The 21,901-nt window shown below is 31.2% G+C and overlaps 2 protein-coding genes across 3 annotated transcripts; one reads left to right on the top strand and one right to left on the bottom strand.

Moving 5' to 3' along the window:
- Positions 1 to 141: 141 nt before the first annotated feature.
- On the top strand, positions 142 to 13,762 carry Dhc62B (Dynein heavy chain at 62B). Its single transcript, XM_035873203.2, has 26 exons — positions 142 to 216; positions 307 to 705; positions 995 to 1,205; positions 1,301 to 1,574; positions 1,642 to 2,022; positions 2,108 to 2,201; positions 2,281 to 2,435; positions 2,502 to 2,787; positions 2,852 to 3,013; positions 3,491 to 3,702; positions 3,793 to 3,910; positions 4,002 to 4,242; positions 4,316 to 4,562; positions 4,649 to 8,431; positions 8,498 to 8,784; positions 8,892 to 9,145; positions 9,207 to 9,503; positions 9,562 to 10,057; positions 10,130 to 10,875; positions 10,961 to 11,314; positions 11,406 to 11,872; positions 11,934 to 12,091; positions 12,154 to 12,400; positions 12,523 to 12,928; positions 13,010 to 13,273; positions 13,356 to 13,762. Exons 1-26 carry the CDS (start codon positions 142 to 144, stop codon positions 13,704 to 13,706), a joined length of 10,965 nt encoding a protein of 3,654 aa, XP_035729096.2. The 3' UTR covers positions 13,707 to 13,762.
- Positions 13,763 to 13,790: 28 nt separating this feature from the next.
- On the bottom strand, positions 13,791 to 21,865 carry sp3 (phosphatidylinositide phosphatase spermathreecae). Of its 2 annotated transcripts, XM_035873196.2 has the most exons (13): positions 21,420 to 21,865; positions 20,638 to 21,014; positions 20,283 to 20,546; positions 20,049 to 20,203; positions 19,799 to 19,971; positions 19,485 to 19,677; positions 19,083 to 19,410; positions 18,796 to 18,866; positions 18,315 to 18,539; positions 17,734 to 17,955; positions 17,291 to 17,604; positions 16,995 to 17,204; positions 13,791 to 16,927 (listed from the first exon to the last, which is right to left on the bottom strand). In XM_035873196.2, exons 1-13 carry the CDS (start codon positions 21,514 to 21,516, stop codon positions 15,939 to 15,941), a joined length of 3,618 nt encoding a protein of 1,205 aa, XP_035729089.1. In that variant the 5' UTR covers positions 21,517 to 21,865; the 3' UTR covers positions 13,791 to 15,938. The 2 variants fall into 2 exon arrangements, with proteins under 2 accessions (XP_035729089.1, XP_035729090.1); XM_035873197.2 differs by lacking the exon at positions 18,315 to 18,539 and having other exon boundaries at positions 21,420 to 21,864.
- Between the last annotated feature and the right edge of the window lie 36 nt (positions 21,866 to 21,901).

The raw sequence follows: 21,901 nt of genomic DNA, 5'->3' as shown, positions 1-21,901 counted from the left end.
AAAGCTACTAATCTCATAACTAGTTTGTATTACGGTAGTATCATTAGAAATCTTTCACAGTCACGTTACATTTATGACGTCCCATTCGCCATGATCAGTGATTTCTTTCGATGTGCTACAAATTTACTGTCGCTTCAAATTATGGCTTATATAATGAGAATCATAGAGGAATGGCTTACAACATTGAGCGATTGTTTTACAACACCTTTATTAAAGGTACATGTAACCGTAAAATAAATTGTTCCTTGATATTTTATTAAGATATTATCAATTTCGAAAGTATTCTTAAGATCTTCCTACTAACAGTTGGAATTGAAATGCGAGAACAACATGTTATTCATTTACCCGATGTTCAGTGAAATTTATAAGTCCTATCACTCTATCATTGATCAAATGGCAAATATTTCACAAGAATTACCAACTTTGGAATCGTGGATCGGTATTAAAACTGTTCACAAAGCGATCTTTATTACATTACCAAATTGGTACTTGCAAGAAGTACACGAAAGACTCGAAAAGATATTGGAAAATTTATTTCAACCTATTATCAGTTACATTGAACAATTGCGTGATCAGTTCAATGTTGCATATGATATTAAAACTCGACAAAAAGTAATCGCTTATGTTGCCGAAGGACATACTTTTGAGGAATGCATCGAGAGAGTCGAAGATTTCAATTGTTTAGTTCGCGAAATTAATGGATTGGTATAATATCTACTTATGTATACAGAATGTCCCATGTAAAACTATGTTACATTACAAGTTATTCTTATCGAAAAAATATAAAAAAATTTATATTGTGTTCTATAAAAAAAATATTATAATGATTAAATTCATTAAATTTATAGAACTGGATAAATTTAATTGTTTTTATTTGCATAAAGATGAAGTTTAGATAAATTTGTAGCACTTCGCGTGGAACATCCTGTATACCAATACTTACGTTTATACAATAAAGGAAATTTGTTTAAGAGATTATAATTAATGTTTTTAGCCAAACATCGAGTATTTTTTCATAGCCGTATTATATCAGACAGAAGGCAAAGCTACTCTCATGTCTTACACTTTATCTGTTCGTCAATTAATAATTGGTGAATTGGTGAAACGTCATCAGAATTATAATCTTGATATATGTAAGGTGTTTGAAACACTAAGGGATAGGGCACTGAATGTGCCAGGAACAACGAAGGAACTTCTCGAATTAGGTTTGTTATTTTTATCAGAAAGATAAAAGATCGAAAGAAAGGATTTGAAATTTTCCAAATAATTATTATCTATATATATATTTTTGGCGCCATAGGTAAATACATGATAGAAGCTGCAAGTACAACAATGGAAGAGATGAACGACAGGATCACAATATCATTAAACATGATGGCATCCTTAATCGAAATGACAAATTTGAGCACAGATCATGCTGAATTAAACAATACGACTGTCAATTGGCTAAAACGAATAAGACCAATTTTTGAACAAAGTAGTAGCATGTACGAGCAAATGAAATCTGACTTGGAAGAAAATTTGCAAAGTAAAGTGATGACCTTGAACACGCAAGTCGAAGAAATATTTCCAAGGTAAATTCTTTTTTACCACTGCATCAACATGATTTGATTTAGTTACTTTTAACATGATCACTTGTAGATTAACGATCATGAATGATATGGATGATGCTAAACGCGTGAATGAATATATAGAAGATATACGAAAATTGATAAGAAGTCTCGATCGTATGGATGAACAAGCAGAATGGATAAATAACGAAGAAACTCTTTTTAATTTTCCACTCACCCAATATCCCCTTATCAACGAATTAAAAGAGATTATAATGCCGTTTTATGAGATGATATATCTAGCGTATAAATGGCAAAGATACCGAGATGTCTGGTTAGATGGACCATTCGAATATCTTGATGGATATGAAGTCGATACTAAGTGTAACGAGTTATATGCTAACTTCAGCAAAATGAGCAAACAATACAGAACTAAAATCAAGATGCAACTGGCGACAAATTATCCTTATAGGTTTATTTTTATATTTTTCTTTTTTTTTTTTAATTTAAGCTAGATGCTATCTCCATATTTGTTTTATATTTGATTGGTTTATCAGTTTTACAGGTTTGATTGATGATCCAGATCCTTTCCAACAACCGGTACCTTTAAAGCTTTCGTATCAGATTCTAGAAGATATTCAATCGTTCAAAGTAAATAAAAAAAAAGGAAATTAGTATTATTATCTCAAAGATCATTAAGGTTTATAAATGTAATAAATAATATTTTTAGGTATACGTTCCACTTGTAACAGTTTTCTGTAATCCTGCTTTACGACAACATCATTGGGACGAAATGTCACTCATTGCAGGTTTTGATCTTACACCCAATGCTGGAACAACTCTTCGAAAAATGATAGCCATGGATCTGTTAGAAGATCTAGACAAGTAATAACTATCGATCGGTATTATTGATAAATATTTAAACTTACAAATTTATTTTATTTAATAAAGATATGAGTTAATAAGCGTTAGTGCATCGAAAGAACTGAGTCTCGAGCAAGCCTTTTATAAAATAGAGAAAGAGTGGGACGACGTTTTATTCGAGACAACATTATTTAAAGATTCTGGTGTTGATATATTAACTCGTTTAGATGACATACAAACACTTTTAGAAGAACACATTGTTAAAATACAAACGATGCGTGGCTCGGCATTTGTAAAGCAGATTAGAAAAAAGGTGGACGATTTTTATCAGAAATTACTTCGTATACAAAATACCATCGAACAATGGGTTAAGGTTTGTTAATTACTTATTTTAAATTTTTGAAGCTATGCATTTTTAATATTGTAAACAATTGTAGGTGCAAGTACAATGGATGTACTTGCTACCGATATTTTCAAGCAAAGACATTATAGCACAATTGCCTGAAGAAAATGTACTATTTGTTCAAGTCGATGGAATTTTTCGGAATGCTATGCAAGCAGTTAAAAGAGATCGCCGAGTTAAAGAAACTGCTGGTAGTGTAAGTATTATGTTGTCCGGAAAGTTCGTGCCGATTTTGTCATTACGTTACCTACCACAAATCGATACAAACTTACCGGACAACCTAATATATTCTTAATTAATCTAATATGTTGAGTTGTGTTTATATGCATTCCTAGATTGTCTATGTTTTGAGCCGGTTTTTTTATGAAAGTGATTTAAGTCATATATCTTTTGTTCTGAAATATTTTGAGACATTTAGTTTTGAATTATTTAAAAATTATTCTCCTATAGTGACAAACAAAGAAAGTAAGTGTTTTTATTTATAAAAAATAATTCTTTTTTTTTTTAATTTTAACTGCAACCGCAGTCAAATAAGCACTAAATTAAGTGCATTGCTGCAATTTAACTTAGATCATTTTCATAATTACCGGTTTATTTTTGAATTATCTACTTAAATCATGTAAAAGTTTGTCTATAGTATTTAAATATGCATTGTATTCTATATCGCTATTAGGTCGGCTTATTAGAAGCTATGAGAGAAGCTAACATTATGATGGAAACAGTTAACGAAGGTATATACAATTACCTGGAAAAGAAAAGGCTTTTCTTTCCACGTTTCTTCTTTTTGAGTAACGACGATATGCTTGAAATTCTATCCGAGACAAAGGACCCACTTCGCGTACAACCTCATTTGAAAAAATGTTTCGAAGGAATTAACAAGCTTGGGTGAGTTTTTGTTTACATAATTTTTTGTCATCAATTCTGGGTTTTATCATTATATTTTTTTCATTTTGATCGGTAATCATTATCTCATAGATTTAATGAGTCCTTGGAGATCTATTCTATAATCAGTGATCAAAAGGAAGAGATAATGTTGCAAGGTCGTATTTCAACAGAAGCTGCACATGGTTGTGTAGAAAAATGGTTGATCCAAGTATCTATATCTTTGTCAAAATATTTCAACATTAAAAATAAAATAATTTAATTAGATTCGAAATATTTTAAATCATATTAATAATTAATAGGTAGAAGAATACATGTTGAAATCGGTAAGACATGAAACGCTTATGAGTTATTTGGATTATGATACAAACGAACGGGTAGTATGGGTTCAAATTTGGCCTGGCATGGTTGTACTTTGTGTCGCTCAAATCTATTGGTCTATGGAAGTTCAATCGAGTTTATTGACACATATATTATCGACTTTGGAAGCACTGTGGAAAAAATTACAATTACAAATTTTTGACATGGTTAATCTGGTAAAAGGTACTGATGAAATTCTCGAAAAATTCATTTACACCTCGTTTAGATATAATTTTTATATAACAAACAATCTCAGGTCATCTGACGAAACAAAATCGTATCACGTTGAACGCTCTTATTACAATCGATGTTCATGCTATGGATATAGTAAAAATGCTCATCGATAAGCGTATTACAGATGAGAAAGACTTCGAATGGTTAGCTCAGCTTCGTTATTATTGGGAAAATGATGTATTTGTTAGAATCATACATGCGACTATAGCGTATGCTTATGAGTATCTTGGAAATACATCACGTCTTGTGATTACACCATTGACTGACAGGTAAATTATAATAAATTTGTTTAGCGTATTTATTTAATGTATTGTTTAGTAATATCATTCTTAAAGCTATGATATTGTTTCGACAGATGTTATCGTACTTTGGTAGGTGCATATACTTTGCACTTAAATGGAGCAGCCGAGGGTCCTGCAGGTACTGGAAAAACTGAAACAACAAAGGACCTTAGCAGAGCTATCGCTGTACAATGTATCGTTTTTAATTGTTCTGAGGGTCTCGATTACAAAAATATGGGAAAATTTTTCAAAGGTTTAGCTTCCTGTGGCGCTTGGTCGTGCTTTGATGAATTCAATCGAATCGAATTGGAAGTTTTATCAGTGGTAGCACAACAAATTCTTTCTATAACTCAAGCGATACATGCGAATTTAGAGACATTCGTTTTCGAGGGAACAGAATTGCGGTTAAATCCTGCGGTTTATATTTGCATCACGATGAACCCTGGATACGCTGGTCGTTCTGAATTACCAGATAATTTAAAAGTTCTCTTTAGAACCGTGGCGATGATGGTACCGGATTATGCGATGATCGGCGAGATCTTTCTTTATTCATCAGGCTTCAATACCGCTCGTTCACTATCAACAAAGATCGTAGCAACTTATAAATTGTGTTCAGAACAACTCTCGTCTCAGTCTCATTATGATTATGGTATGCGTGCCGTGAAAACTGTTCTAACAGCGGCACAAAATATCAAATTGAAATTTCCCAATGAGGATGAAGCAATACTTCTTCTTCGTTCTATCATCGATGTCAATCTACCAAAATTCTTGGCTCACGATGTACCATTGTTTCAAGGAATAGTATCTGATCTCTTTCCAGGATTGACTTTGCCAACTCCAAGTTATGATGTATTACTGAAAGCAGTTCGTGAAGTCGCCAAGAAGAGAAATTTACAAGCAGTTGACAGTTTCCTATTGAAGATCATACAAACGTTTGAGATGATGATTGTTCGACATGGTTTTATGCTGGTTGGTGAACCTTTTGGTGGAAAGACATCTGTTCTTCATACCTTAGCTGATGTTTTAACTTTAATGCATGAATGGAACGACGAGAATGGTGCCGTGACGAAATACTTCACGATCAACCCTAAATCAATAACGTTGGACCAATTGTATGGACACTTCGATCCAGTGTCCTCTGAGTGGTCAGACGGTGTATGTGCAGTTGCATTCCGAGCATATTGTATGGAAGAAACTGATGATAGAAAATGGATTATATTTGATGGCCCTGTCGATGCACTTTGGATCGAGAATCTCAATACTGTGCTGGATGATAATAAAAAACTGTGCTTAACATCTGGCGAAGTAATGCAAATGACAAACGTGATGTCGATGATATTCGAAGTTATGGATTTGGTCCATGCGTCCCCTGCTACAGTATCGCGTTGTGGAATGATCTATATAGAACCTCGTGTACTTGGTTTGCAACCGTTTATCGATTCTTGGATAGCATATTTAAATCCACAATGGAAAGAAGATTATGAAGATTTAATAAATGAGCTTTTTGAATGGTTGATGCATCCTTGCTTGGAGTTCATTCGTAAGATGTGTCATATGCATCTGAACGTGAGCCAAATCCATCAGCTAGTGTCGACCATGAATCTCGTAGAGATGTTTATAGAAACTGCTGTGGAGGATAACCCGAAAACTTTTGATACATATATTACATCATGGCTACAAGCTGCAATGCTATTAGGGATGGTTTGGGGAGCAGGTGGTACTTTGGATCTTGACTCTCGATTCAAATTCAATGCATTTTATTTAACATTTTGGAAAGATGAAAACACAGAATATCCCATTCCCGAGAGTATAAAGGATTTATTAATCTCCATACCAGGAGACGAACTCATTCATGATCATTTTTATACGTTCAAAGGTAAAGGAGCATGGAAACGTCTTGTCGATTTATCTACATCAGAACAATATAATGAGAACCAAAGTATTAGCAATATAATGATACCCACTATCGATACGGTTAAATATCAGCTATTATTCTTAATGCATATCAAACAACGAAAACGATTTTTAATACAGGGAGACACTGGTACAGGTAAAAGTTTCTACATAAAGGACATGCTGATGAACAAGTTGGAAGAATCGGAATATTTACCTAATTTTATTATTTTTACACCGACTACAACAGCTTGGACTACTCAAGAATTGGTATTAGCAAAGTTATATAAAAGACAGAAAAATCAATTAGGTCCATTACCAGGTACACAGTGTATAGTATTCATCGACGAAGTCAACATGCCTGCCAAAGAGACTTATGGCTCTCAATCAGCAATCGAATTACTCCGGCAATTTTTCGATCATGGGAGTTGGTACGATCTAAAGAGACCAGAGAAAATTACGATTCTCGATACGATGTTTATTTGTGCGATGGCACCACCTGGTGGAAGTAGGCAAGAGATTTATCAAAGATTTCTACGGCACTTCAATCTATATTCCATCAATGAATTCTCGATGGAAAGTGTTTTCCGGATTTTCACGAATATCGCCTTTGTCGGGCTCAAACGAAATGGCTACACAACATCAGTCATTCCAATCGTGAACGAAATTGTGAACGCTACTATAGCTATATATAAAGCAGTTAGTAACGAATTTAGACCAACACCAGCAAAACCACATTATTCGTTTAATCTCCGTGATATTACTCGGGTAATATTAGGCTTTACCTTGATAAAAAAAGAAAGTGCCGAAAGCAAGGCTGAATTTACCAAATTATGGGCCCACGAAATCTTAAGAGTATTCGGTGATCGTTTGATAGAACCAAATGATCATAATTGGCTTTTTCTTACGATTAAAGAAACCACGCAGAAGGTATTAAAGGAATCATTCGAAACGATATTCGATCATCTGCCAAAATTCAACGACAATTTAACAAAAGAGAGTTTTCAAAGTTTGATCTATGGTAATTTTATGAACATGGAAGCACTAGCGGAAGATCGTCTCTACGAGGAGATAATCTCGATAACAGAATATAGAGAAACAGCCCTGGCTTATCTTCAAGAATACAATAATACTCATCGAAAGAAGATTGATATTGTGATGTTCCGTTATGCTTTGGAACACTTGGCAAGAATTTGTCGTGTACTTTCTATTTCTAACAGCAGTTTACTAATGGTTGGTGTAAGCGGTTCTGGAAGACAATCTTTAACAAGATTAGCATCTAGTATGGTTGGTCATGGACTTTTTCAACCTGAGATTGGTAGTGCATATAACTTAAACGAATGGAGAGAGGACATAAAGAAGGTATTAAAAAATTCCGGTGGAGCTGGTAAAGATTTTGTATTTCTATTTACCGAAGGACAGATTAAGGAAGAAGCTTTCCTTGCTGATATCGATAGTCTCCTTAATATTGGAGAAGTACCAAATCTTTTCACAATTGAAGAAAGACAAGAGATCATTGAAATGTGTCGATTGGCTGCTCAAGGTGGTAATCGTAATTTGGATATATCCGTGCTTTCTGTATTATCATTTTTCATTAATCGTTGCAAAGAAATGCTACATATAATGTTATGCTTCAGTCCAATCGGTGATACCTTTAGAATAAGACTAAGACTTTATCCGAGTCTAGTCAATTGTTGCACCATCGATTGGTTTGAGGTATGGCCTGAGGAAGCACTTGAACAAATAGCACTTTACAACATAGCAAGTATCAACGTCGATGAGAATATTAAAGTTAATGCCGTTGTTGCTTCCAAATATTTTCATAGCTGTGCGAAGGATATCAGTACTCATTTCTATCAATTATTTGGTAGAATAACATATATCACTACCGCAAGTTTTCTCGATCTGATGCGTACTTATGTGGAATTGATAAGCGAGAAACAAGAGGAACTGACTTTAGCAAGGTATCGATGATATATTTTTTTTTTTTTATAAAATCACATATGTTTGACATTCATTTTTCACAACAGGGATCGATATCTTAATGGTTTGGACAAGCTAGAATTCGCTGCTATACAGATTCAACATATGAGAGTGGTTCTTTCGGAATTAAGGCCGCAACTCGAGTTATCCGCGAAAGAGACCACGGATACTATGAGGCAAATAGAAAAGGAAAATGTAAGCGTCGAGAAAGCAACGATTATGGTGAAGAGAGATGAAAATGCAGCTAATGTTCAAGCTACAATTGCAGAGAACTTGAAGATGGAGTGTGAAGCTGATTTGGCCGAAGCCCTTCCTGCTTTGGACGAGGCGATAGGTGTTATATTCAATTTTTATATTCATTTATAGTGTAATCATCATTATTATTCATCATAATTATCATTTTCATTTACCGATGAAAATACTTTGTTTTATCGAATACAGCTGCTTTGAATACTCTCAAACCTGCTGATATCTCTGTTGTGAAAACCATGAAAAGTCCTCCAGAAGGAGTGAAATTAGTAATGGCTGCAGTTTGTGTTATGATGAGCATACCACCTATTAAAATCGAAGATCCAGGTACTGGTCGTAAGGTTTTCGATTATTGGACACCTAGCAAACGTTTATTAGGTGATATGAAATTTTTGGACACTTTACGTCAATATGACAAGGATAACATCCCTACTCACATAATCGATGTAAGATGTTAAGAGATAAAAAATGTTCAAAGTCGATAATACATTATTGTTGTGTTAACAGGAGATCAAGAAGACATATATGACGAATAAAAATTTCGAACCGAAGATTGTAGCAAGAGCATCATCGGCTGCTGAGGGTCTGTGCAAGTGGGTTCGTGCAATGGTATTGTATGATAAAGTGATCAAAGAGGTTGCACCGAAAAAAGCGAAATTGGCAGCTGCACAAACAGAATACGAAGAAACCATGGCGTTTTTGAACGAAAGACGTCAAATGCTTGCTTCTTTGACCGAGAAACTTGCTCATCTCAACGAAAGATTGCAAATTACGCTCGCGAAGAAACTCGAATTAGAGAGCGAAGTAATTTGTTAATGTTCACGTAATTAATACAATAATTCATAGTAATTCACCCCTTCAGGTTACCAATTGCAGAAATAAACTTATTCGTGCTGAAAAACTGATCGATGGTTTAGGAGGAGAGAAAGATCGTTGGTTAGCTGCAGCAGATACTTTACAAAAATCTTACGACACACTCCCAGGTGATATTTTAATTTCTTGCGGAGTGATTGCTTACCTTGGTCCATTTACCGCGAGTTATCGTATGGAGAATATCAATAAATGGATGACTTTTGTAAAAAGTTTGAATATACCCTGCTCGGAAGATTACAATTTCGTAAAAATATTAGGAACTGAGATAAAAATTAATTCCTGGAATATATTCGGTTTACCACGGGATTCATTTTCTATTGAAAATGCAATTATCATGGATAATTCGAAGAGATGGAGTTTGTTCATAGATCCGCAGAGTCAAGCAAACAAATGGATTCGTCATATGGAAAAACGGAGCGAATTAGAGATCGTCAAAGTAACAGATAAAAATTATATGAACATCATTGAACAAGCTATAGAGTATGGTAAGATTTTATTAATGTCGTTTCAAATTTTTTTATTTATATCGGTTTATAAAAATAATATCGTGTTCATAGGAAAGCCAGTTTTGATTGAAAATATTTTGGAGGATCTCCCAGCACCGCTTGATCCGATTCTCATGAGAAATATATATAAAGTCGCGGGAATATGGCATATTACTTTAGGAGAAACTGTTATTGAATATGATTTACGTTTTAGATTATACATCACAACAAAATTACGAAATCCGCATTATCTTCCGGACGTTTTTAATAAAATCACTTTAATTAATTTTGCTCTGACTATAGAAGGTTTGGAAGATCAATTATTAGAAATCGTTGTAGCTATTGAAAGACCTGACTTGCAAGAGAAGCGAGAATTTTTGATAGTTGAAAGTGCTGCAAATAAGAAAGCCTTGAAACAGGTTGAGGATAATATTTTGAAAACTTTGTCTGTAGCTGGAGCTGGAATTTTGGAGGATGAAGAAGCTATAGAAATTTTGGACTCATCTAAAATTCTTTCAACCGATATAATAAAGAAACAGCAAGTCGCAAGAAAAACAGAAAAAACGATCGAAGTTTTTCGTCAAAGTTATCAACCTATTGCAAAATATAGTTCAGCTCTATATTATACCATCACGGATTTACCAAACATAGATCCTATGTACGAATTTTCATTGCAATGGTTTATTAATCTTTACATTGTTTCTATCGACTTAGCAAGCAAAAGTAAAATCTTAGAACGTAGACTTGAATTTTTGAGAAATACGTTCACATATTATCTTTATCAAAATGTCTGCCGATCATTGTTCGAGAAGGACAAGGTTAATAGAAATATTGTGCTCTCTTATAATACATATATTATATCATATACACTATAATATAAAAATATTCGATAATTTTTATCAGATATTGTATTCGTTTATATTGTATTCAACGATTCTATTGGCAAGTAATCAAATAGATAAAAATGAGTTTTTATTCTTCTTATCTGGTGGAATGGCATTGAAAACACTTACAAAAAATCCAGCGCCCGATTGGCTTCCAGATAAATCATGGAATGAAATTGATAGAGTAAACACATTGTCAAGTTTCGAAAAATTTTCAGAAAGTTTTAGCAAAAATTTAATGAAATGGAAAACATATTACGATCTATTAAATCCTGAAAGAGCATCTTTACCAGAACCATGGGAAAGTACATTGACTCCATTTCAAAAGTTGATTGTTATGAGAATGATCAGACCTGACAAAATTATAATTGCAGTTAGTGTATAATATTTATATATTTAAAAAGATTTTTTCTTCTTGACTAGAATCATACATATAAATAATAATTAAATCCTTTTTCCATCAGATACGCGAATTTGTTAAGAATGGAATGGGAAATAAATTTATAATACCACCACCATTTGATATCTCCAAGTCTTACATGGATTCAAGTTGTACAATTCCACTGATTTTTATTCTATCGCCAGGTTCCGATCCAATGGGAGCTTTGACCAAATTTGCTGATAGTATGAATTATCTATCGAAATTCGCTACTATTTCATTAGGTCAAGGTCAGGGCCCTATAGCTCAAAAACTTATTTCCGATGCTCAAATCGAAGGTTCTTGGGTTTGTTTACAAAACTGTCATTTAGCTGTATCTTGGATGCCTGTTCTTGAAAAAATTTGCGAGAATTTCAATCTGATGAATACTCACGTCAAATTTCGTCTTTGGTTGACAAGTTATCCTTCTGATAAATTTCCCATAACGGTTTTGCAAAATGGTATGAAAATAACGAACGAACCTCCTACGGGTCTTCAACAAAATATTATGAAGTAAGTTACTTTCAAAAAATGAGAAATACAACGAAATTAATAATTTATTTCTAATCTTTAGGTGTTATTTATCCGAAGCTGCCGAGGAACCAGATTTTTTTCACACGATGTCTCACAAGAAAAAAAATTACTCAAAATTGCTATACGCTTTATGTTTCTTTCACGCATTGATTCAAGAACGTAGAAATTATGGACCACAAGGCTGGAATATTAAATACGGTACATTAAAAACATTTAATCGACAATATCGAAAGAAGATAAATAATGACATTTTCGTGCAGGCTTTGATGATTCTGACTTACAAATATCAGTGCAACAGCTTCAATTTTACATTGAAGATTACGAAGAGGTTCCATTTAAAGCAATCATTTATCTCACGGGGGAATGTAACTATGGCGGAAGAGTTACAGATGATAGAGATCGAAGATGTTTAAATACTATTTTAGATGACTTTTATAATCTTGATGTAATTACAAATCCAAATTATTCGTTCAGCGATGTTGGTCCAGAATATACATTACCTAAAAAGTAAGTAAAGATAAGATAATTGTATCCTGTTGTTTAAATATTATTTTTCTTTAGTATAATTTAAATTTAAATATTAGTTTAATACTAATATTATAATATTAGTATATAAACAATTTCTCTAGACATGACTATCAAGATTATATCGAACAAATAGAAGGGATTCCTATTATCACACCACCGGAAGTGTTTGGATTGCACATGAATGCAGGAATAACTCGCGACCTTGAACTTTCAAAGAATTTCTTTGATTCGATGATGTTGATTCAGGGAACCGTCGCAGTGGGCGACGCTATGAAACAGGATGAACTATTGTTGCTCATGAAAGAAAATATCTATAGTAAATTACCAGGTCTGTTTGACATCGAAGAGGCTCATAATTTGTATCCAACGATGTACATGGAATCAATGAACACAGTATTGGTACAAGAAATGGAAAGATATAATATACTTCTAGCTGAGATGAGAAATTCATTGATAATGTTAGAAAGAGCTATAAAAGGTCTCATAGTCATGACTTCCGCTTTGGAGGTATATTATAGTTTCAAAAGATTTTCTTCTATTATTTATAACTTAATCATTCTCGTTTAAAAATTTCTTTTTTTCTTATAGGTTTTAGGAACACACATAATTAATGATAAAGTTCCACCATCTTGGCTTAGAGCAAGTGCTTATCCAACGTTGAAATCATTATCCGGTTTTATCGATGATTTCTTAAAACGTTTAGAATTTTTCAAAAACTGGTTGATAGAAGGAAAACCAAAGACTTTTTGGATATCCGGATTTTCATTCGTGCACGCATTTCTAACGGGCGCGACACAAAATTTCGCAAGGAAATATAAAATACCGATTGATAAAATCGATTTTGATTTTCAGGTAATATCTTCCTTTGTTATTATATAAGCGGATCTTTTCTTCAATTTTTGAATTTTTTACCTTAAGAATAATTAATTGTTAGGTAATGCCATCGTATGAATTAAATAAATCTCCGATAGACGGGGTATATGTTTACGGTATGTATTTAGCTGGTGCTAGGTGGGACATGAAAACTATGTTACTTGCTGAAAGTTATCCGAAAATACTTTGGGACTCCATGCCAATAATATGGTTCAAACCATCCGAAATGGTTAATGTAATAATAAAAGGACGATATGAATGTCCCTTATATATTACGTCTGCGCGTTTTGGAGTATTGAAAACCACAGGTCACTCTACTAATTATGTATTATCTATACTTCTCGATACCAATAAGAAAGTTAGTCATTGGATTAAAAGAGGTCTAGCTTTATTATGTCAGCTTGATAATTAAGCACTTGGAAAATACTTTTTGATATAATTAATAATGTAAAGAAAGAATAATGAAATAAAAAGACGATATATTGACGATGTTTTTTATTGTTACATCTACAAGTGTCACTTTGCGTTATTTGGCATATATGCGTAAGTTTTATTTTTTTGTGATCTTTCGAGAACATATTTCTTGAATATACATATGTAAGGCAAAGCCTCTATTGGCTATTATATTTATAACACACATTATAACTGAATTTGAACTGGTTGCATCCACATACATAAAGCTTGATTGAGTTATCATATCCGATAGTCGAAGAAATACAATTCGAAAATTTAGCCAATAAAGGTAAATTTTGTTTGGATTGGATCAAGGTTCTGGTATTTTTATACAATTATAGTTTTTGTATACACTGAAGTATTAGAAAACAGTTCTCATAATACCCTAATCTAAAAAATCACTACGTGATTTATAAGATTTACAATTTTCTTTACAAACTATATTCAATCTGCAAAAATGTATCACAGACTATTGTTCGTGACTAAAACAAGTGTTATACAAAAGGACAACGTATATTTATATTCTTAAATACTTTTTTGTATGAAAAATTTATAAGAACTGTCAATAATTGCTCTAATAATATTTACAAAGTACATAATTATTCAGGTGAACTTATATTGATTATAATAATTAAAAACTCATAGTGATATGAATTTATACGATCTATTTTTTTTAATAAAATACTAACTGGTATTTGCTTTATTTTACTATAATTAATGCTTGTCTTTGTTATGTAATACATTTATAAACTATAAAGTATCTTTGTAAGTCATGTTGTCTGCAATACAGCAGCAATACTAAATCAATACTGCAGTTTCTAAGATTGCGAGATGTATAGATGATATTTTTGAGAAAGAAAAAGAAAAGATAATTTTTAATTACATTGAAAAGCAAGCATTTTTTATCAATCTCTTTAATCGTGCATGTCTATATCTAATCACACCATTTAACTATATCAACTTAATTAGATCTTTCCGTATTCTAAAATCGATTATATTGAGAATAAAACTGAGCACAGTTTTATGTAAGTTTCTAAAAATAATATTTAATAGAAGTCACGAATATATCAATATCCAAAATGGTCAATAAATATTTCAATAATTCTATATAACTCACATATAATGTTATGATGCTTCATCAATTATATATTCAATATTATTATTACTAATATTATTAATTAATATACTACCATGTGTCATCTGTATTAATATTTTGCAATTTTTCTATATTAGACTCATGTCATTTTCTATATTTACATAATTGACTAAAAAGCTTCTTTATCCAACTTGCTGTATAAAAAAACTTTTTTCCCCTAAATTGCGCTCAAAAACGTTTATTAATAAAACACTCTTTTAATGAATATAACTATAATGAATATAACTATCAATGTCAACGAGCAAGGCAACAGTGCTTAAATTTTGTGGAAAAATTTAATTATGCAACAAGAAGCTGTTGGAAAAAAAATCTTATTTAAATCTCACTTTCCAAATACAGTAGAATCCTAATTATTCGTATTCAGTAAAAGTAAGAATATTACTGAAGAAAAAGAAAAAAAAAATGTATTTTTCGAAAAGGTTGTTAAAAGTCAACGATTTATCGTTAATTATAAATATAATGAAATCATACTTGAAATTTTCATTGTTGGGTATTAAAACTTATTATAAACCAAATTAAAATTCTACTGTATACCTACTCGGATAATATATATTTTTATCTCACAATCTAATTAAATGTTGCAAGATTGAACACAGTACTAACAGTAATCTTATAAGAGTAAATTCTATGTTAAGTATAAATTCTGTATAAATATGCTAAAAGCATTTCAAATTTAAGTATTGAATTTCGAGTAGAGTTCAAACTAAAACATAAAATCCCATAATTCCTTTTTTGGAAAATAATAAATATTTCTATTATACAATAAACTCAGGTTGTTATTATGTATAAAATATTGACCACATAATTTGGTAGGGCAATTTTTCATAAAAGTAAAAAATATACTTTTTTTAATTTTCTTATTACTTGCTTTAGCAACATGGTGATAACATAATTTTTATAAATTGTTTTGTCTAGCTCTAAGTTTATAATTTTTTAATTCGCACTCCATTTCAATTTCTTTTTTTCTGTTACTATATTTACATTATTATTATCATGTTGCTCAATATAATATACTTACAGTTATGCCACAATAATTTATAAAGCGATCAATGTAGATTTGCAAGAACCCCATTTTTCTTGAAGTTTCTGACGTTCTTCTAGATGATGATCCGATAAATTTCTCGTTAATCCCATTTGACCTGATTTTAATTTCCTCGGATCTAAATTAGCTCCAAGTGTTTGCACACCTTTAGCGAACTTTGAAAAAGGTGATAGAATATCTTTGGCAGTAGCTGCAACTGGACTTGTGACATCTGTAATGCTACTTTTTATCGATTTCAGGGCCGATTCACTTTGCGAAGAGGTAATATTTAATGTCAGATCTTGTTCAGATGTTGATCTCTTTTTATCTTGTAACTTATTATCTATTAACAAAGTACTACTCTTTAAGTTATTTAAATTTATTTTGCTGTCCACTTTTCCTGTTGACTGGCTTATATTTTTAGAAAGACTTAATGATGTTGGATGCATCATTCTATCTTTTTCTTCGCTTAAAAAGTCTGCTACATCCTGAATAGTTATTTCTGGTGTCGTTGCTGTGGTTTTCTGTGGTGAAGCACTAAGAGAACTACCAGATTCACTTTGTGGCATTAGATACAATTCAGATTTCTTAATATTAGAAGACAATACATTATCTTTATCTATATCTGCCTGTGCTAAATAATTATCAGAAGCACTATTATTTACTATATCAGAATCTTTAATACCCATTATAATTCCAATTGACGGGCTATAAGCTTCCATTAATTTTTTATCATGAGAAAAGTTCTTTGTTTGTTCTGTATGAATGTGAGTCATTTCAATATTTTCATCTTCATCGCTACTGCTACTAGTATCATTGCGTTTTTTACTAATATTTCCAGAGATATCTCTATCACCAACAGTAAAAGTTGGTTTTAAAGATGTAATAGACTTCCTTGATTTTATCGTTCTTGCTAAGTCGATCGGTTTTTTCGTGCTAAAACTGTGACTTAATTTATTAAGTTTACTAAATTGTTCTGACATATTACTTAGTGCCTTTGTACCTGCAAAATCATAATGATTTATAAATTTGTGTCTATAGATGATTATTTTTACTATTAATAAACAAACCTGCACTTTTAAGAGCTAATAATTGCGTTTCAGAAACATTTCTGGTTAACTCAGGAAGAGAGGAAATATCTAAAAGTCCTGTAGAACCTTTAACATTAACTAATTTACTCTTCCGTTTATCTAATGTTATGTTCATTGCCAGAGGTACTTTTGGTAAACCAGCTATTTCCATTGCTACTGAGATAGCTTCACAAATTGCTTTTAAGGATTCTGCAATATCAATATTTCTGTTTGTTTTCAAAATTATTATATATTATTTTTTATTATTAAAATATATTAAAATGTAAATTATTTACCTATGCTTTCTTCAGCAGTTTTTATTACAACAGCCATGTTGTTAAAAAACCTTAAATTTGTACTGCGAAACATGTGAAAGTAACCATACTCTGTACCCATTTTATAGCTAATTCTAATACAATGGTAATGTTTATTCTTAAAAATAGAAACTGTACTTTCTGGTTGGCCAAATTCAATAAGAATTACATCAGATAGCGGAACTCTTTGATAATTCGTAACTTTATCAATTTGGTCATCATAATCTGCCACATAATAGCTATCTCGAGTTAATATAAGAATAGTATCCATTTCAGTTTCAGTGGGATCCCCAGTTCTAAAAGAAATCAAAAAAGAAAATGTTAGCATCTATGCTTAGTATCTAGTTAGTTAGTTAGTATCTATTATGTACTCTCAGAGAGTACATAATTTTTTTAACAAACTATTAATAAATGAATATACATACATAGGATCAGCATCAATAAGTCCCCAACTCCCAAGAATAACTTCAGGATCAGGTATCAATAATTTTTTACAATCTTCAATCAATAATTTCACATGAATTGCTGTTGCAGCATTATCTTCTTCTTCTGTACGTTCTTGAAATACTTCTTCACTTACTGAATTTCCTAACATCATATCAATTGTAGCTTGTCTATAGACATCTTTGAAGCGATTAAGATAATATCTGAAATCATAGTATAATTAAAAAAAAAAATTAAGTATAAATAATCATTACAATAATACTTATATATATAATTTATGATAAGAATTATTGTCATAGGATTAGATAGATTTTGTGTTTTTATGTTTAAAAACAGATGCATTGTTTATTAATAATAACTGCCAGATCTAATTGCTAAAAATGTAAGATCAATCACTAATTTTCATGCGATGTAAGATTCATCATCTGTGATGAAACTATGTTTAGCATACTACAATTATTCATAAAATTCAGTTAAACATGAAATATAAATTGTAGTGTTATGAAATTATTTCTCATATACACGTTTCACAAATTTTTCGTTTTGACAACAGAAAACGAACCTTGCTAAATTACACATAGCAGTGGCATAAAGAAATTCAGGATGTGTAGCAAGTTGAAGCTCTATATTTGGTGGTTTTGTAGGAATAAGTTCAAGGCAGCAGTTATCAAGGATGTCTAAATAATGTGACCAATCGTTATTCAGTTGATCAACGTCGATTGAATTTCCTAGCAAAGTTTCTATCGCTGCCTGGCGTAAGTCGTCCATAAAGTGTTGTTGAAAATATCTATCGGAAAATTAAAGGATGTCAGGGATCTACAAAGCACGAAATTAGAAACGTCTAACTCAATCTTGATTGGTATTTGATTTGGTAAAAATACCTTATCACCAAACTAAAATATCTAACAAACTGAAAATTAAGATATGATAGATAATTTGTAATGATTTTGAAATAGCAGTTGGTTGCAGGATAAAATAAAAGAAAAAAGAAAGAAAGAATGGAAATGAAGGATTTAAAGCATAGAAAAAGTTCATAATTTTACCTATTTGCAGAGTTCATGCCATCTTTCATTAATCCAGTGAATTTTCTTTCTCCTGTTCTCGTATAATCTCCCTGAAAATATAATTAAGTATATTATATATATATGTATATATATATATATATATATATATATATATATATATATATAATATATAATATATACATATATATAATATATATAATATACTATATATAATATATATAATATATATATATATATTAACATAGAATAAATATATATTATAATATATATTGAATAAAATTAAGTTAACAGAATGAATTACAAACCTTTAAAGCATTTGTCCCAGCATATTGTTTACTGATTATGTCACCATTATTAGCCCAAAGTAATTGGAAAGTTTGTCTAATGTTTGTAGGTAAAGTTCCATCAGGTGGTATTAAGCCAAGTTTTGAAAATTGCATTTCCATTACAGCTTTACCAATAGCTGTTTGTACCACATTAGTTCTGTCTAAACAATCGATGCAATTTACACGAAAAATTCCTTTCTGCATGCAAATTGTACCTTCTTTGTCGCGCCAACAGTAACTCATATTCGTTAATACTGCATCAAGTGCATTAATCAGAATAGAAACATTTTCAAAATGCATACCACGGCTGTTAGATAAAAATTACAGAAACATAAGGAATTAATATAACATGTTCAAGAATTTGATCATTTTTAGACTTACCAATACTCGTGAAAATCAAAAGTTGTATATGTAATATCAGGATGGTTGTATTTAAGAACATGATTACTATAAGCCTCCCAAATTATCTTCTCTTTTCCTGTTTGCTCAATTAGATTAACAATACATATTGGACCATATAAATCAAGTTCTTCACCAAAATGTTTTTCAAATGTAACCTGTGTTTCTGCTTCATCTAAAATATTATTATAAGATTATTACTTAATATTATAAGATTGCATATACAAATGTGTTAATTTTATAAATAATTCTATAAACTATTTTGTTTCTTAACTTCTAAAATGCATACACTTTACCTTTATCTATTCGTGGAGGTGGTTTATATTTATACCCAGGTTGAGACCAATAAACTGGTACACTACCTCGAACTTGTACAAAAGATACCTGATGATCATGATACCAAACCAATTGCTCAGTTTCAACATAATTGGCACATTTACCTTGATCATCAACACCGCGTCTTTTATACCTTTATTGTAATCAATGTTAAATTTTTAATTTTATTTATTATGATATACTGTCAAAATAATCATAATCAAAAACTACCTAGTGCCAGCACGGAATCTACTCCTTCTTGATATAATAGCTAAATTAAATATTTCATGTTGTGGTTGATCATAGAATCCGACTTCGACTTTGCATTTTTCTATTTGAATATATCCTTGAATGACTGGTAATATCCAACAATCTGCTTTGTTTGTCTGAAAAAGTAATATTATTTTAAATAGTTAATACAGTACACCTTATTATTAAAAAATAAAAAATTTTGACTATATTAACTTTTAAATTAATTATATCTTGCAACATATGCTTATTCCAAAAAAATCTATCATCTACTCGTTGCCACAATGGTTTATATAGATTGCTTTTAGTTTCTTCAATTTCGGCTACGCATAATCGTTGTAAACTATTAGTAATATCTCCAGTTTCGCAATAAAAAAAAGAATCGGTCTCTGTAAAAATTTTATTCAATTCTTCTAAGATTCTTTTCTCAAATTTTTCTTTATCTTTAACTCCACTTCGTTTATTTACTGTAGACTTAACCTAGTAACAGAAAAGAGAAACTTAGAGAAACTACATATGTAATATATTAGAATTATTTTCTTATTTTCTCTTATTACAGCTTTATTTATACCTGCGATGTTGCAAGAGCAGCTGCTTGTTGAGTGGTATTTTTAATAGTATTTGTAGCACTCTTTATAGTGCCCCATGTTTTAGCAAATGCAGCTTTTTGCGGCACATCAAATAATCCACTAGCTCCCTTTTTCTTTGGTAAATGCTGATGTTTCTTACATGGAAGTAATCCAATGTCTGTGTTATCTGACCCAATATGTAAGAATACAATTGATTTGATTCTGTGTACTATATGACCGCCATATAATTCTCCGGCCACAGAAATTTCTTTTATAAGCATCAAACGTGGTTCTAATACTGATGGTTGTTCTATTTTTCCTACTATTCCATAGAACATTCCAAGACATTCTAAATCTTTTGGTGATGCCCATTCCCAATCTGTATGCAATAGAGTATAGAAAATATTTACACTATGATAATGATGATAATTTTATGATATGACAATAACTTTACTACAAATGTTATAAGCAAAATAATTGATTATGTTGATTGTAATATCGTTTACTTTATAAATAATTCATATAAAATAAAAATAAAAGTGATGTTGATCGATTAATGTACACAAAGAAACACAAAGAAACGTCAAATTTTGCAGCACATTTCATTCTCAACGTATAAGCGTATTTTTTAACATTTAAGATTATTCAAATGATAAAAGTATTTATATTAATATATTTTTGCACAATTAATTTTTTATATTTGTTCCAATAAAAAAAGATAAGATAAAACAACGTTCAAAAATTTGGTAATTTTAACAAAGATATTATATTTTATTGTACTTGCCGGATTTAGCAGAAAATTGGCCCGTATTTTTGTCGCACCATAAACTGTGCCTCTCTTTTACGAAAATAAAATGTGTGTCAGTGCGAAAGAGTTCCATTCTTCTGTCTTGTCGACGAATAATTCTTTTTACGAAGCATTTGTGACGTTCCCTCCTTAGACAAAAAATGCGTTTACTGATGACAGCTCGCCATCTTTTTAACTCATTCCACAACAATTCACTATCATTGTGGCTCGCTAACTTTCATGGTTTAGCGGAACTCCATCTGTCAGTTCTGTCAGTTTTCTTCTATTCATAGCAAGATCGAATACTATTCACGTTTTTTGATCTTATACATCGCACTAGTTAATTTATTGACAGAATCAGAACTGACCAATAGAAACGTAGTTTTGTCGAACATGTATTATATACTTTTACTTATACATTTATAGAAGTATGTCATTGAGAATCGACTAAATTGTGATATATATACCGGCTATTGTCT

Source organism: Vespa mandarinia, chromosome 10 (assembly GCF_050613455.1).
Source record: "Vespa mandarinia isolate Hongniang chromosome 10, ASM5061345v1, whole genome shotgun sequence".
NCBI lineage: Eukaryota > Metazoa > Arthropoda > Insecta > Hymenoptera > Vespidae > Vespa > Vespa mandarinia.
This window is presented reverse-complemented; position numbering and strand designations above follow the sequence as displayed.